The 14,684-nt window shown below is 36.5% G+C and overlaps 1 protein-coding gene across 1 annotated transcript; it reads right to left on the reverse strand.

The window, feature by feature from the left end:
• Positions 1-8,379: 8,379 nt before the first annotated feature.
• LOC145599839 (adenylate kinase 4-like) lies at positions 8,380-14,269 on the reverse strand. The gene is made up of 6 exons (XM_081655905.1): positions 14,068-14,269; positions 12,449-12,594; positions 12,211-12,330; positions 11,926-12,093; positions 11,508-11,597; positions 8,380-8,711 (listed from the first exon to the last, which is right to left on the reverse strand). Exons 1-6 carry the CDS (start codon positions 14,168-14,170, stop codon positions 8,610-8,612), a joined length of 729 nt encoding a protein of 242 aa, XP_081512031.1. The 5' UTR covers positions 14,171-14,269; the 3' UTR covers positions 8,380-8,609.
• Positions 14,270-14,684: the final 415 nt, after the last annotated feature.

Here is a 14,684-nt window from a genome sequence, read left to right on the forward strand (position 1 = left end):
GATAATTTCTAATGGTAGCTGACCTTGTCACGTCAAATATTCTAGCTAATATATTTTATAGCTACAAAATTCTAATGGTTAATTATCTTGTTTGGCAAATGGTTGTTGGCCCGTTGTTCACTTGGCTTGTTTGACTAGATGAAATGTTTGGCTGTTTATAATGACTTTTGAAATTGGTTGTTTAAGCTGGCTGTTTATAAAAGTGTTTGGTAAATTAATTGTTGGTTGTTGGCTGTTTATTAGATAATTTGTGGGTCAATAAGCCAAAAACCAACAAAAAAGCTACTCAAAACAGCTTTTTCATTTTGACTTAAAAGCCAGCTTTTTCGCTGACTAAAAAGCTAATTACCAAACACATTTTTTGGCTGTTTGACCACCTAAAAAGCCAAAAGCTAACCAAAAAGTCATTAAAAAGTCAATTACCAAACATGGTCATAGTATATTTTAATTTGGAAGAAATATAAATAATTAAAATAGTTTTTATTATAGGTTATCTTTGAAAAATCAAGCAACGTAGCTTGTTTGAGCAACGTTACTTAATCTAGCTACATCAATTTTCCACTCCAATGGTAAACTACATGCTTGTAATTTTAATTAATTTGCAAGCAAGTCTCTATTTGTATACCATTGGAGATGCTCTTACTCCCTCCATCCCATTATTTCGTGTCTGTAATTTTTTTTTTGGGCATTCCAAAATATTGTCTCTGTTTTTAAAAGTAGAATCAATTGTTAATTACTTTTCATCTTTTTCATACAAAATACATATATACCCGAAAAATCATTACTAACTTTTTATCCTTTTCATACAATTTTCTTTATTCCCTCCGTTTTTTATTAGATTCCCCTTTCTAACATTTATTACTCACATAAAAAAGAGAAAGGGGAATTTAATAAAGAGACGAAGGAGTACTTTCTATTAGAATATTTTTCTACTTCCACCATTTTCCTTAATTACTGTGCTTTTTGAGAAATAGGCACAAAATAATAGGACAAAGGGAGTAAAACATTGGGGTATATCTTTTTAATATTTTCACCTCTCGAAACCTTAATTTAATTGTGGGTGAGTTAAAAAGAGAGTCCCCTTGGTTAAATAACTTAGTCCCCTAAAAGAGTACAGGTGACTGTAATGGTGGATGGATCTTGGTAGAAAAGTACTGGGAATGCAGGCATGGGTTGGGCTTATTCTTATGACCAACAAAGCTATTTAGAAGGTGGAGGCACCTTTGGAAAAGCATTGTCCTCTCTTCATGTGGAACTCTTGTCTTGTGTTTAGGCTCTTAAGTGGGCGCTTCATAAAGGTTATCAGTGCCTTCTTTTATACACAGACTCGCTCGCTCTTGTACAACTCATTCAGAATCCAAATAGGAGGGAAGTCCGGCTTCTTTGGACTATTCAAGAGTTACTAAACTCTGGAAAGTCCTTTAGGAATTGCATCATTTGGAAAGTAGGAAGGGATCAACTCACGCAGGCACATGAGATTGCTAATAGATGTAGGGTCAATTTACATAGCTTTGCTACCTAGTTTTTGTTTAGTTTTCTGTTATCAAAAAAGAAAAAAAAAAATAGTCCCCTTTTTTTATTAAAAACAAAAAAGATACGATTACGATTTATTTCAATCTTTTTTTTTTTTAACGAGAAGAAAAAGGATTTCATTTAATGAAAGATAGCCAAAGATACTTGCAAACAAATCCTAAGAAATCTTAAATTTCAACACAAGTACAAATTACCCAAGAACTAGTTACATCGCAAATTCGATTCCAAAAGGCGATTAAAAAGAGCTAAGTATAACAATGGATTTGTTTATTAAGGTGATGGTTAATCAAATCTACGACATATTAAGTACAAAAGGTGAAAAAAAAGAAATCATGAGGTCCCAAAAGGTCAAAAATTTAAAATTAAAAAAAAAAAAAAAAAGACCCCATTGTTATACTTAACTCTTTTAAATATCATTATTTTTTTCAGTTGGTAAGGAGAGAGCACACTTTGAAAGTGAGGGAAAAGAAAAGGGTAAAGGAATCTCCATCCTAAAGTGCTTTTACTGTATGAGGGATAGTTCGTGAGATGCAAACTTTCCCTTCATGATTATCACTATATATAAATTAAATATAAATGATAAAAAGTTATATAGAATATCTACTGACTGTAATTATACATTATATATCAACAAGAGTTTGCTCAAGTGTAAAGATGGGCACGGGCCGTGCCGGCACGCGGGCGGCACGGGCCCGGCACGACTCCGGCACGGCCCGGCACGGGCACGGTGGCCGGCACGGCACGGCACGGCGGCACGCCGGCGTGCCGTGGGCCGTGCCGTGAACAAATTTTTTGGGACCGGCACGGGCACGGCCCGTGGCACGGCGGGCGGCACGGTGGCCGGCACGTGGGCCGGCACGCCGGCACGACCCGCCGGCACGGCACGTGGCACGGCCCGGCACGGCCAGGCACGGCCCGGCACGGCCAGGCACGGCACGGCACGGCACGGCCCGTGCCGTTGGAATATGGCCGTTTATGGCCGTTTTCCAACAGCTATAAACGGCCATATTTTCCACCCCATTTCCCACCCAAATCCCCTATAAATACCTCATATTTTCCTCCAAAATTTTCACAATTCATCAACTCATCTCTTCTCTCTTATTCTCTAATTTTCTTACTCCCAAATTCTCAATTCTCAAATTCCTAAAAAACATACAATCTTCCTCTCTTTTGTGAAAAGAAAAAAAAAATTCCTACTCTCTTATAAATTTTACATTTTTACTATTATTACTTGTACTAGTCTACTACCAAAAAAAAAAAAAAAAAAAAAAATTGTTATATTTACATTCGGGAAATTAAAAATTCGGGAAATTATAAATTTGGGAAAGCATTGAAGCGTCATTGTAAGATCTAACTCAACTTTATTTTAATTTGTTATTGTTATTGTTATTGTTATTGTTACTATTATTAATTTATTATCATTATTACTATTATTATTATTATTATTATTATTATTATTATTATTATTATTATTATTATTATTATTATTATTATTATTATTATTATTATTGGAACTACTTAATTATATAAAAACTACTTTCTATTTTAATTGTGGGTTATTTGGATTGTTGAAATCTGTCTAAGGCGGGATTTGGGCTCTGGACAACGTCGCTCCTAACCTCTCCTACCTGGGATCTCATTGATCCAAGTAATCTACTATTATTATAATTATTTTTGAAAATTTAATTTATATAAAAACTACTTACTAATTAATTCTCATTGATCTCATTGTTGTTAATTGTTACTTTGTTATTGTTAGTTGTGTTATTATTATTAATTAATCATGGCATCAAACCCGAACGTTTCCTCCTCCTCTAGAAAAGCCAAGTCAACACGTAGGGAATCACCAAACCCAAACACTTCAATGTCTATGCCCCCCCCTAACATGCCCTTTCCCTCTCCTAACATGCCCTTTCCAAACACTTCCACCCCTTTCTTTCATCCCCAAAACACGGGAGGGCAAGAACAAATGGATGATATGGCTCCTTGGACCCAATTTCAACAAACCCAATTTCAACAATATGAATTTCCTTTTCCTCCTCCTCCTCCTTCCCAAGGTAGCCAAACACAAGCTTGCGGGTCGAGTGAACCATCCACCCATAATCCTAACATATTAGAGTGGTGTACCGAAGAGGATTTTGCTCAAACCAAAAGAAAGAGTGGATGTTGGGTACATTATCAATTAAGTAAAGATGGAAAAAAATGCAAGTGTCGGACTTGTGGTAAAATTTTCTCGGCCGATACCAAGGGAGGGACGGGACACCTTACTAGGCATACAAAAAAATGTGGTGGACCATCTAGTGATCCAACCCAACCTAAAATTTCTCAATTCCATCCACAAGGTTTCATTTACAATTACGAGAGAGATAGGGATGAACTTGGGAGAATGCTTGTACATGCAGAACAACCTTTTCTTTTCGCCGAAAATGATGCCTTCAACAACTATATTAACCGAGCACTACAACCAAAACACAAAAAAATGTCCCGAAAAACCGTTCGATCTGCTGCCATGAAGACTTATCTAGAGTACAAATTGAAATTAGTAAATGAATTAGCTAATCTTCCTTGTAGAGTTTCTTTAACCGCCGATGCATGGGATGGTGGGTACGGACTTCACTATTTATGTGTTACTTGTCATTGGTTAGATAATGAGTGGATGTTACAAAAACGCATCATTCATTTCAAAATGCTTGAATACCCTCATACCGGTCTTAACATTTCACATCATTTAATGGAAGCTATTGATGCATATAGTCTTAGGGATAAAATCATGTCTATGACTTTCGATAACGCAACTTCTATGACATATAGTGCGAATTTGGTTAAACCCCAATTAACCGATTTAGTATTAGATGGAGAAGCACTTCATGTTAGATGCATTTGTCATGTTCTTAACTTGTGTGTGAAGGATGGAACACAAGCAATTGGTCCATTTTATCACAAAATACGGAGTGCTATTTGCACTATTAATAGCTCTAACATGAGATATCAAGAATGGAAAGGTTTTTGCAGGCAACAACGGATTAAAACCATAAAAATAGCACCGGATTGTCCAACTAGGTGGAACTCCACCTATGAAATGTTGAGTCGGGCAATCGAGTACAAGGTTCATTTAACACTTTTTTATAATATGAAATATCCACAAAATGCTTTACTTGAAGATGATTGGGCTAATTGTGAAAAATATATGCAGTTTTTACAATTACTATATGGTATGACACATTGTTTTTCTTCTGTATATAATCCTTGTGCTCATTCTTTTCTTAGCAATGCATGTTTACTTGCACAACTTTTTGCGGAACACCGATCAGAACATGTTTATCGTGGATATCTTCCATCCATGGAGGATAAATGGCGTAAATATTACACCGATATTCCTAAGATTTATATTTTTGCTTCCATTTTAGATCCTAGACAAAAATATGATGGCACCTTTTTATTAATTGATATTTATTATAGTAACATGAATTTTGAAGATGATGTTGAAACTTTTAAGAATAAGGTGACGGATGAGTTTTTTAATTTATATAATGTTTATGAAAGTAAATATGGAACCGTGTCTCGATTTGCCCCTTCTCAAACATCCAAAAATGTAAGTAAACGGGCCAAAGGTTTATTTGCACAAGCTGCTAACTTGATGTCTAAGTATTCAGGTACAGAATCATCATCATCTAGGAGAACTCAAAGCGATGTTTCGGAGTTGCAAATGTACTTAAGTTACGACTTCATGAAAGGCATGGACGATGAAGAGAAGTTTGGCCTCGACATCCTCGATTGGTGGAAATCACAAGCCGTGAAACATCCAATTTTGTCGGCAATGGCTCGTGATATTTTTGCTATCCAAGTCTCCTCCGTTGCTTCCGAAAGAGCTTTTAGTGCGTCGGGAAGAGTTCTAGACGATAGAAGAACAAGACTAAAACCCGAAACACTTGAAATGTGTGTTTGCTTCAAGGATTGGTTGGATGCCGAAACTCGTTCTCAAGATCGTACTTATGCACAAAACGACGACGATGAAGGAACGTCGACTTCTTTTAGTTCTCAATCCACTCAATTGGCGGATGAACTTGAACCTCTAGGAGACGAAGACGAAGATGAAGACGAAGGCGAAGACGAAGACGACCAATAATAATTACATGATTACATATTTACATTATACACTATTGTATTCTTTTTGTATTATCGAACTTCGTATTCCGTATAATAAATGAAGTTATTCAATATTCATACACTGTTGTACGATTTTTAATTATCATTACTTATTTTGTAATTTTGTATTATTGAATTATCGTACATTCGTACGGTCGTACCGGCTACCGTCATATAATAAAATAAGTTATTCTTCAATTTTTTGTGTTTTCGGATTATCGCACTAGTATTTTTTTTTTTATTATATGCATTTTTGTTTTTAATTCGTTTTTTTTTAACATTTATTTTTTTTTTTAAAAAAAAAAAATAAAAAATAAATTAAGGTCGGCACGGTTTGGCCCGCGGCCCGGCACGGCACGGCCCGCTAGGCACGTGGGCCGTGCCGTGCCGTGGGCTGGGGTGTGCCAATTTCAGGCACGGCACGGCACGGCCCGCCGCGGAGCCGGCACGGCACGGCACGGCACGGCCGCCACCCCGGCACGGCCAGGCACGGCCCGCGGCGGCACGGGCACGGCCCGTGCCCATGTTTAACTTCCAGCTACCAAAAACACCATAGCAACCACCCCCTTCAAGCTTCAACCCACCACCACCAATCCACTCAACCCACCAGCAGCCCCTCCTCTAGACCCACCACCAATACGACCCCCTCAACCCATCAACAACAACCATTCTCCCCCTCAACACACCACCAATACGACCTTCAAAACTAGCCACCCCTACACCACCAATACGACCCCCACAACTGTCATTCTCACTTTCTTCTTCAACTTTATCATCCTGCAAATGAAATTACACCGTCTTACCAACACTCTCCTTTCTCCGACGCTTACCAGTAATCAGAAGGCAAATACCGCGAGTTCTTCTCTGATTTCAGCTTCAAAGCGAGACGATGATCGGGGCCGATATCGACATTAAATTTAACTCAAAATCAACAAAATTAGGCTACAATTGGTTGAATTTGCTAACGATTCAATAGTTTTGGAAGGAGTAATGGGCTCAACCCATTAATTTCTAGGGTTTTGGAAAAAAAAATTGAAGGTTAGGAAATAGGGGAATTTGTTGGACCTGAGAACAACCGACATTGGGGAATAGAGGAGAGAGAAAATGGTGGAATCAAGAAGACAGAGAAATGAGGTGGAAGTTTAATGATCGAAAAATAGGGAGGAAGTAGACACTCGGAAGGGGATGAGGCGGTGGTCGGCTAACTGGTGGGGGTGACTAGTACCTTGTCTGAGCAGGGAAGAAGAGGGAGGACCGGAGGAGAGACAAAATGGTTTTTAAAAATATTTTTGCTTTCAAAAATTTTGTTAAATTAAAAAAAAAAAAACATGCTTATCAGGTAACTGGTCACTTTGGCCTAATAAAAAAGAGTAGGGGGTAAAGCTTGGATTATTGTAATATAATCAAAAGGTTGGATTATTAAAAATAAATCGATCAAAGGTCGGATTATTGAAATCAAATTTTCCATTTTATTCTCACGTATAGCATTAACGAGCCGTAAGTAGTCCCTCTCATCATCAAATCTGTAGCTCCTCGTCAGTTTACAACTTCTATGAGATCCCTTCAGCGTTTAGCTCGTCGGAGCATAACCCATGCTCGTTGGAGAAACTCTATGAATAACATCTTAGGGAGAACCCAGTATCCCTTTCTCGATCACCCTCTCTCGTTGTCCCTCCTATTTCTATTCCCCTGCTTTTCTCCCTCCTATGACATGCAGCGACATTGCTAACAACCACCACCAGTAGCGCCATCTGCTGCAGCCAATCCTTAACACTTGACACCTCTTCCCTTTGCCGTTGTTGCTCCAACCAACCCCCACCACCATTGAACAACAACCTCCCTTGGCTGCCAAATACCACGCCACCCCACCCATTGCCCATAAGTCCATAACCCAAACACCACCCCACCCATTGCCCAAAACCTGAATAACCTCCCTTTACCTTAACTTTTCAAATCCAATGCTAAAATCATTCAATTTAAAAAGTGAATCCCTTTCCTCTTTAAGGGAGGCAATATTTTTACTTCTTCTGACCATTGGTTTTCTCAAGCAATCTGCTCAACATCACTGTTATCTTCTTACAAATAATCTGAATGATCTGATAAATGGAAAGTAGACTCGATTCATCCCCATATCCTCTAACTGAACCATACTAAGTAACACATAAACATTTGGAACTCTAACCAGCAAACTGCTTGCTATCAGCATATATAGCACTATAATACTTGGAATACTAACACAACAGAGAATTGGGAGACAGAATCAGATGGCTGATATAAATGGCAATTTAAAGCTTACAATTTGTCCACTTTGTAGGCTGATATGCTTCAGGAAGCTTGTAAGATAGGTTCACCAGCAACCAAAGGGGCTGAAGCAGCCGTTAATGAGCTACTTTCCCTTGGGGGCTTAGATCGCAAGAAAAGATTGGGGACGGACATCTCAAGAGCTTTCTGGGCTGGAATTGATTTCCATGGGTTGTTTTAGATTCAATTAGCATTTAATGCTCTTCTTGTGCTATCTTCCATGTGAACAAGATAAGTATTTCAGAGCCATTTATTTATATTCAAGTTTGGTAATCAGATCACAAAATGAGCAAACAACAAAGACTCAAAACTCTCTCCCTTCACAGGTGAGGATCCATTAATTTGAGTTAACCCATTATTAATCCTCAGCTGAAAATGATAAATCTGACAGCTGTTCAGTGATCACAAAATTCATTAGCAAATAATCTCTATAATAAGCATTATTTTCCGCAATAGAAAAACTTGACCTCATAGCAAACAGAAAAAGGCGGTGCTTTCAGCATCAAAATGTATGCAAGATACTGACGGGGAATAGAGTAGCCCAAACCCCATAAATGTGAGATAAGAGTACACATCAAAATCTCAGAGATGTAAAAAATTTCTAATCTGATATAGTGGAGTTCAGTTCATTATGATGACAATGCCTGCTGCACTGCTTCACTAACTTCCTTTGGTGGTTTCTCAGCATGTATGTTTGTCACAGCATTTTTCCGGGAATAGTAATCAATAACCTGTAATGAAGCACAACTTAAATCAAAAACAAGTGAAGTAACCTTCTGACTAGACAAGCACAAATCCACCCACAAACAAATATTGGGAATCTTCAATACAAAACCAACTATAATCACAACTTCACAAGGTTTATAGTTTTATACTAGCAGCCTGAAACAGTATGCCAGTAGTGAAGTTGAGTAGCAAGGAGCTATACAGCAATGTAATGGTGAAATGACAGGATAAGTAATTTACTCAAACATAATTTTATGTAAAGTGCAGAAAACTGATCAATTTATGACCCAATCACCAAAAATGATGCACTATGTCTATAATGAACTGTCTACGAATCTGTCAGAAACTCAGAATCCTTTTAAACTAGTGACTTTTTTTTTTAAACCTTTTAACTAGCAGCAATTGTATCAGTGGGGTTAGCAGCCTTATTCTTGTGGAGAGAAGTAGAAGAGGGAATTTATTAGACAGTGGTAAATTAAGACTCATTTATCTTAAGTTTCAGCTCATGCACCCACATGGATTGATAACACATGCATGCCATGCAGAAGATAGAAGAAAAAACAAAAACTGATACTTCTGCACACATTAAGCTACATCTTTAAATGATATTGATCCAGTTCAGTTAAATTAGAAAGTAGACTTCGACAACTTTCCAACAATATATTCAGAATTTTGGATATAAAGTTATAGCCAAAAAAACTCACTGAGGCACCAACTAGGCAACTAGTGCAAACATTGACCACAAAGGCACAAATCCTAATATCTAAGTGAAAAAAAAGACACATACATGTTCTTTTCCATAATCCAATAAATAAGGCTACAGGGGGTGAACAATCCTTTCATTAAATGTTCTTTTCCATATTCCAATAAATAAGACTACAGGGGGTGAACAATCCTGTCATTAAGAACTCTTCACTTTCTTCAAATAATGGTTTGTGAGTTCTCTTAAAAAAACTCAAAGGTGCTTCCTATTAGCATTGATCCTGTACTGTTTGGGCCCAAAAAATTATCTTTCCACACTCAAACAAAGTCAAAGACCATTTTTATAACCCATAACTTTTATCTTCAATCGGACATTTGGAAAGCTATGGAAATCTACTTTCCAATACAACGGAATTTACATCAATATCATATTTATATTTAAAGATACGCTTAAAGAGTAGAGAGCATCAATGATCAATCCTTGCACAATTTTAGTACATAATTTAAATATCATTCATCTTAAATCATACTTCCTCCTTTTACATATCAATCACTCTGAAATATACGTCTTCTATCAACACTTGCAACATTTTGACTATTTTACTACCTATGAATAACTTTGACTTGTTGGATTATCCTTAATGTATATCTTCATAATACCAATTTCATATTATTTTAACTAGTACAATTTAGATATAAATGGTCAACATAATTGGCAAAGGTAAAATCAAACAGTTGCAAGTAAAAAGAAAAAGAGGAAGTAATTAGGCTTATTACCTATCTTTGGATAGCTAGATCCAAGGGATTACAATTAGACAAGCACAATTATGTTTAAATATTTGAGAGGAATTCCTAGTATTCTACAAACAATACTGTTCCCACTGGTTTTTTCAATTGTCCTTGAAATGGAGGTTTGTTAATTATATCAATGTAAACTTTTAAGGGAGAGCAAATGTTAACAAATACACTCTTATCTAGCTATCGCATCTGCACCTTCTCATGTTATCACATCATATAAATAAGATACAAAAACTTAAAGCCGAAGGAATTATTATTATACAAGCTGTCTTTAGAAAAGATTTTATGAAACGATTCCTAACAAAAATGATTATTGGATCTTTTGAAAAAGATAGTAAAGTCAATAAAAAAGCCATGAAGCACATCAACTCAAAGTTTTGGAAAGGATCTATTATTCGTGAACTTGTGGTTGGCAATGAAACATCCAAGCCTAACATGCAGCCCCTTACTACTTACGAAGTCTACGTGTATGCCCAATGCATGTAGTTGTGTTTAGCTACCAGTAATGAAACAGCAAAGCCCACCATGCACCCCCTAGCTGCTTGAAAAATCAAGAAATGGCATGTAATACAACTCCTTATTGTCGCTCATATATACCATTGACCAAAAACATTTACTCCAGGCCCTGGAAATATCTCCTTTAAAACATGGTCATTAGTAATCTTGCACCCAACTCTCACCTTGTAGCTCCTACCCCTCAAATTCTCTTAGCTCCACTTCCTCTTATAATTTTCTATATTCTTCACCACTCCTTTATCAGCACAATAAGGCAAGGTTTATGCAGTTCACACAATAATCATACCATAAACAATGCTATTTTTCATTGAAAGGAAGTTTATTCTCCTCTTCTTTCACCCTCTTCATTCTTGCTAATTCTCTTGTTGTCCCTTGTTTTTGGTCTAGTTGTCAAAAGTATTATAGGTAACTAATACATCATTAGTCAGTTAGGTTCAGTTTGTTTCACAATATTAATAATCGACACTGCTATACAAGTTCTCTTTTCGAAATGCTTATACATCAATATGGGATCTAGATGTTTTGGTCCAACTGTTGCACAAATTTGTAACAAAATATTGATTTATTTTTCAAGCAATATAAACTAAATGAACATGAAAAAGGCCTCTAACACCTCATCTGAAGATCAGAAGATGTAGCTGCATACAGAAATATCAGTAAAACCTCAGATTCATCCACCAGAAAACATGTATATGAGCCTTCTAGGCTCCCACTTTATATCTTATTAATTAAATATTTGCTTTGGGGTTGTGGGAAAGGGATAGATAAAAGGAAGATAGGCTTACTGGTTCAGTTTGTCGGTGGAAAGACTCTAGCCTAGACTTCAGAACTGCAGCAGTGTCATCTTTGCGCTGAATCAGAGGTTCCCCAGTAACCTACAGCAAACACAAAGAAAATGTCATACAAAGAACAGTAATTCTTAGTGGAACTGCGAAAATTATAACACACAGATATCATTCACAGAAGGCGGCTTTGTTTGAATATGCTACGCTTGAGCTAGTTCACAAAACCAGGAAACAAACATTCAGATAGCAAGTTTAGATTCTTAAAAGATAATGTACATAAGATAATTTCATATAGTATGCATAAGGAGGAATAATCTGTTGTGCATCATCAAACATCAAAAGTCCAAAACCATTAAGCATAGGCGATACATGTGATCATCAATCAAAAAGTTAAATAAAATTTAATCCAATGTCTCACATCATCCACTCCTTGTACTTTTGGAGGAGCAAATTTGGTGTGGTAGGTACGACCACTTGACGGATGGATCCAACGTCCAGTGATTCTTTCCTCCAAAATGGTATCATCAATAGCAAAGTTCAACACTTTGTCAATCTTAGTTCCTCGCTTTTCAAGCATCTCATCAAGCTGCATCAGTAGAGAAAGGAGAATAATTAAATTTCCCTTTTGTTGAGCAAATCAAGTCAATGACAAGAACGGAAAGATTTGATTCAAGCCACTACACTAAAGAAAAATTGGGCCTACCTTTTCTGCTTGGACCACTGTCCTTGGAAATCCATCAAGAATAAATCCTTTTTGACATGAAGGCTTCTTTATTGCTTCATCAATGATCCCAACAACCAAGTCATCAGAAACGAGATCACCCTGCTCATTGTAAACCGTGATATAAGTTTCTTTATATGGTTTCTCCCAATCAGCAGCACATATAAGTTAAATGACAAAGCATGACAACAGCAACAACAAACATTATCTAATATACTACCTTGTCCATGGCTTCTTTAGCCTTAACCCCAAGAGGAGTTTTGGCGGCCACTGCAGCTCTCAGCATGTCGCCAGTAGCCAGATGACACAAGCAGTATTCATCCTTAATGATTGGTGACTGAGTACCCTTACCCGATCCAGGGGGTCCTGAAAAAAGTACAACATGATTCTAGAAAAGAATGTTTCAAACTCCAGCCATTAAAAAAAACAGCTATTTTTTAAAAAAATATATAATAATGATATTCTCCATATTGTAACAGACTAGGAAAGATGGGAACTTTTGCGAATTTTTGGGCTCAGTCAAACAAGCTCAAATAAAAAACCAGATGGTTTCCACACACTGAGAAGCACAGCAAGTGGGCAGCCCATACAGATGTGTGAAGCCGCTAACACCAGTCAGCAGAGAATTGTAGCGCAGAATTTCTTTAGCAAGGAATTCTATGAGAAGAGACCAACCACTCAACCAGTGGCAAGTCACTTTCATATACCAAAATTCAGCAAAGCAAATCAAAAGCATCAAGAAAAAACACTATCAAAGTGCAGGGAACAGCAATGTATTTGTTATTCTTATCTTCTTTATTAGGAAAAAAATCAAACATAGCATGAAAGCAGGACTGAAGGGGGCAGTTCTCCCATTTGTTCTATTCATCAAACATAATCGACTTGTTTAGTATATACTATAACCACTTTCATCTTCTACCATTTTATTTATATTTATAATTACTTTTTTAAACTTTCCTGACAGAAACAGGGAATGCCTTAGAGTGTGATCAAGAACATGGAAATTGTACAGAAAATTTAGAATTTTTGTTTTAATTTAACATCAAATATGATGACAAACAAACCCAATGAAGTTCTCAATTGACATTACATCCCATGCTTTCCAAACCAAACATAAATCTAAGGGAAACAGAAATGTCCCAATCCTGCAAAACTCACCCCTTTACCTAACCGAACAAACTTGATGCAATCTAGGTGCAATTACAACAAAGAACAATAACTTTAATCCCCGCATAATCGAGAAAATTCTTAGAAACCAAGGACTCTGATCATCTTAATACAAATTCCCTTTTAGATTGCATTAGAGGAAATTCACATCCAAGAGATGAATCTAAATTGAAGGAAAATTTCATAAAAGAAAACAAAAGGCGACCGCCTAAATTCCAAAGGGATAATTACGAGTCGTAATGTTGAATAATCCAATGCATCTACTTTTAGCAAGCAACATTTGATATACATTATCTCAAACCCAAATTCATCCCCCTAAGAAACAAATCTATTTGCTAAATTACCATGTCTAATAATAACTGAGTGATTTTGGTGACCAAATTGCAAAAACAAATTGAACTCAAAAGCCCTAAAATACCATACTAAATAAAAATCCAGTGTAAACTTTAATAATACAAAGAAAGCTCCAAAATTTGACCAAATCACCCAAAAAAATGTAATTAAACAATATCCAAATCACCAAACAGGCGAAATTCAACCCAAAATCAAAATTACACCCATAACATAAAAACCCAAAAACAGATCTTTAAACAATGAATTAAAAACCAAGTATAAATATAATAGATAGAAGAAATTAGATCTGGGAATATAGAAACAGGAAAAAAGGAGTACCAACGAGAATGAGGCGTTTGTCAGGCTTAGAAGAGCATTTCATACGGCGAAGAAGCTCAGACATGAGATCAAGAGAAGGGACATCTTCCAAATTAGCCGCCATTTTTGTGCGTGTAATTTTTCTTCAAAAACTCAACAAACAAGAAGAAGAAGAAGGTGAGGAAGAGAAGTAGTTGTCTGGTGGAGAAGAAGTTGGAATAAGGGGGTTTGGTAAAATACAAGTGCAAAAAATGGAGGAGAGAGAAAATGAGGTGAGTTAGTGATTTTTCGGACCTACCAAAGGTTTTTGGAGATTGCGGCCTCTTTGGGGTTTTTCACATCAAATTACGATTCTACCCCTTTTTTTTTTTTTTTTTTTTTGGTATTCTGTCTGGTTTGAACTAATCCGAGTTCAGGGCTCACTTTAAAATGGTTAAATTCTAATCTCCTCTTAATTGTAATTGTGCGAGATCAAACACGTAGTTCTTCCTACCAAATGCAGTTCTAAATTTCTAATCACCACTACACCAACAATCAATTGATCCTTTTCTTTAATTTTAAGCAACCCTCCAACTTTGATCTTATGTTATTATATTGTATTATAAAAGTATTACTCCGTATATTTATTGATCTTACCT

The sequence above is a fragment of the Chenopodium album genome, chromosome 2 (genome assembly GCF_948465745.1).
Source record: "Chenopodium album chromosome 2, dcCheAlbu1.1, whole genome shotgun sequence".
In the NCBI taxonomy this organism is placed as follows: domain Eukaryota; kingdom Viridiplantae; phylum Streptophyta; class Magnoliopsida; order Caryophyllales; family Amaranthaceae; genus Chenopodium; species Chenopodium album.

What these genes read in the sequence shown, in the direction of transcription:
- LOC145599839 (XM_081655905.1), bottom strand. Translation starts at nt 14,170, where the DNA reads ATGGCGGCTAATTTGGAAGATGTCCCTTCTCTTGATCTCATGTCTGAG. An exon ending in CAAACGCCTCATTCTCGTTG is followed by an intron (nt 12,595 to 14,067) that starts GTACTCCTTTTT and finishes TACTTTTTTCAG; the next exon opens with GACCCCCTGGATCGGGTAAG. An exon ending in CAGTGGTCCAAGCAGAAAAG is followed by an intron (nt 12,094 to 12,210) that starts GTAGGCCCAATT and finishes CTACTGATGCAG; the next exon opens with CTTGATGAGATGCTTGAAAA.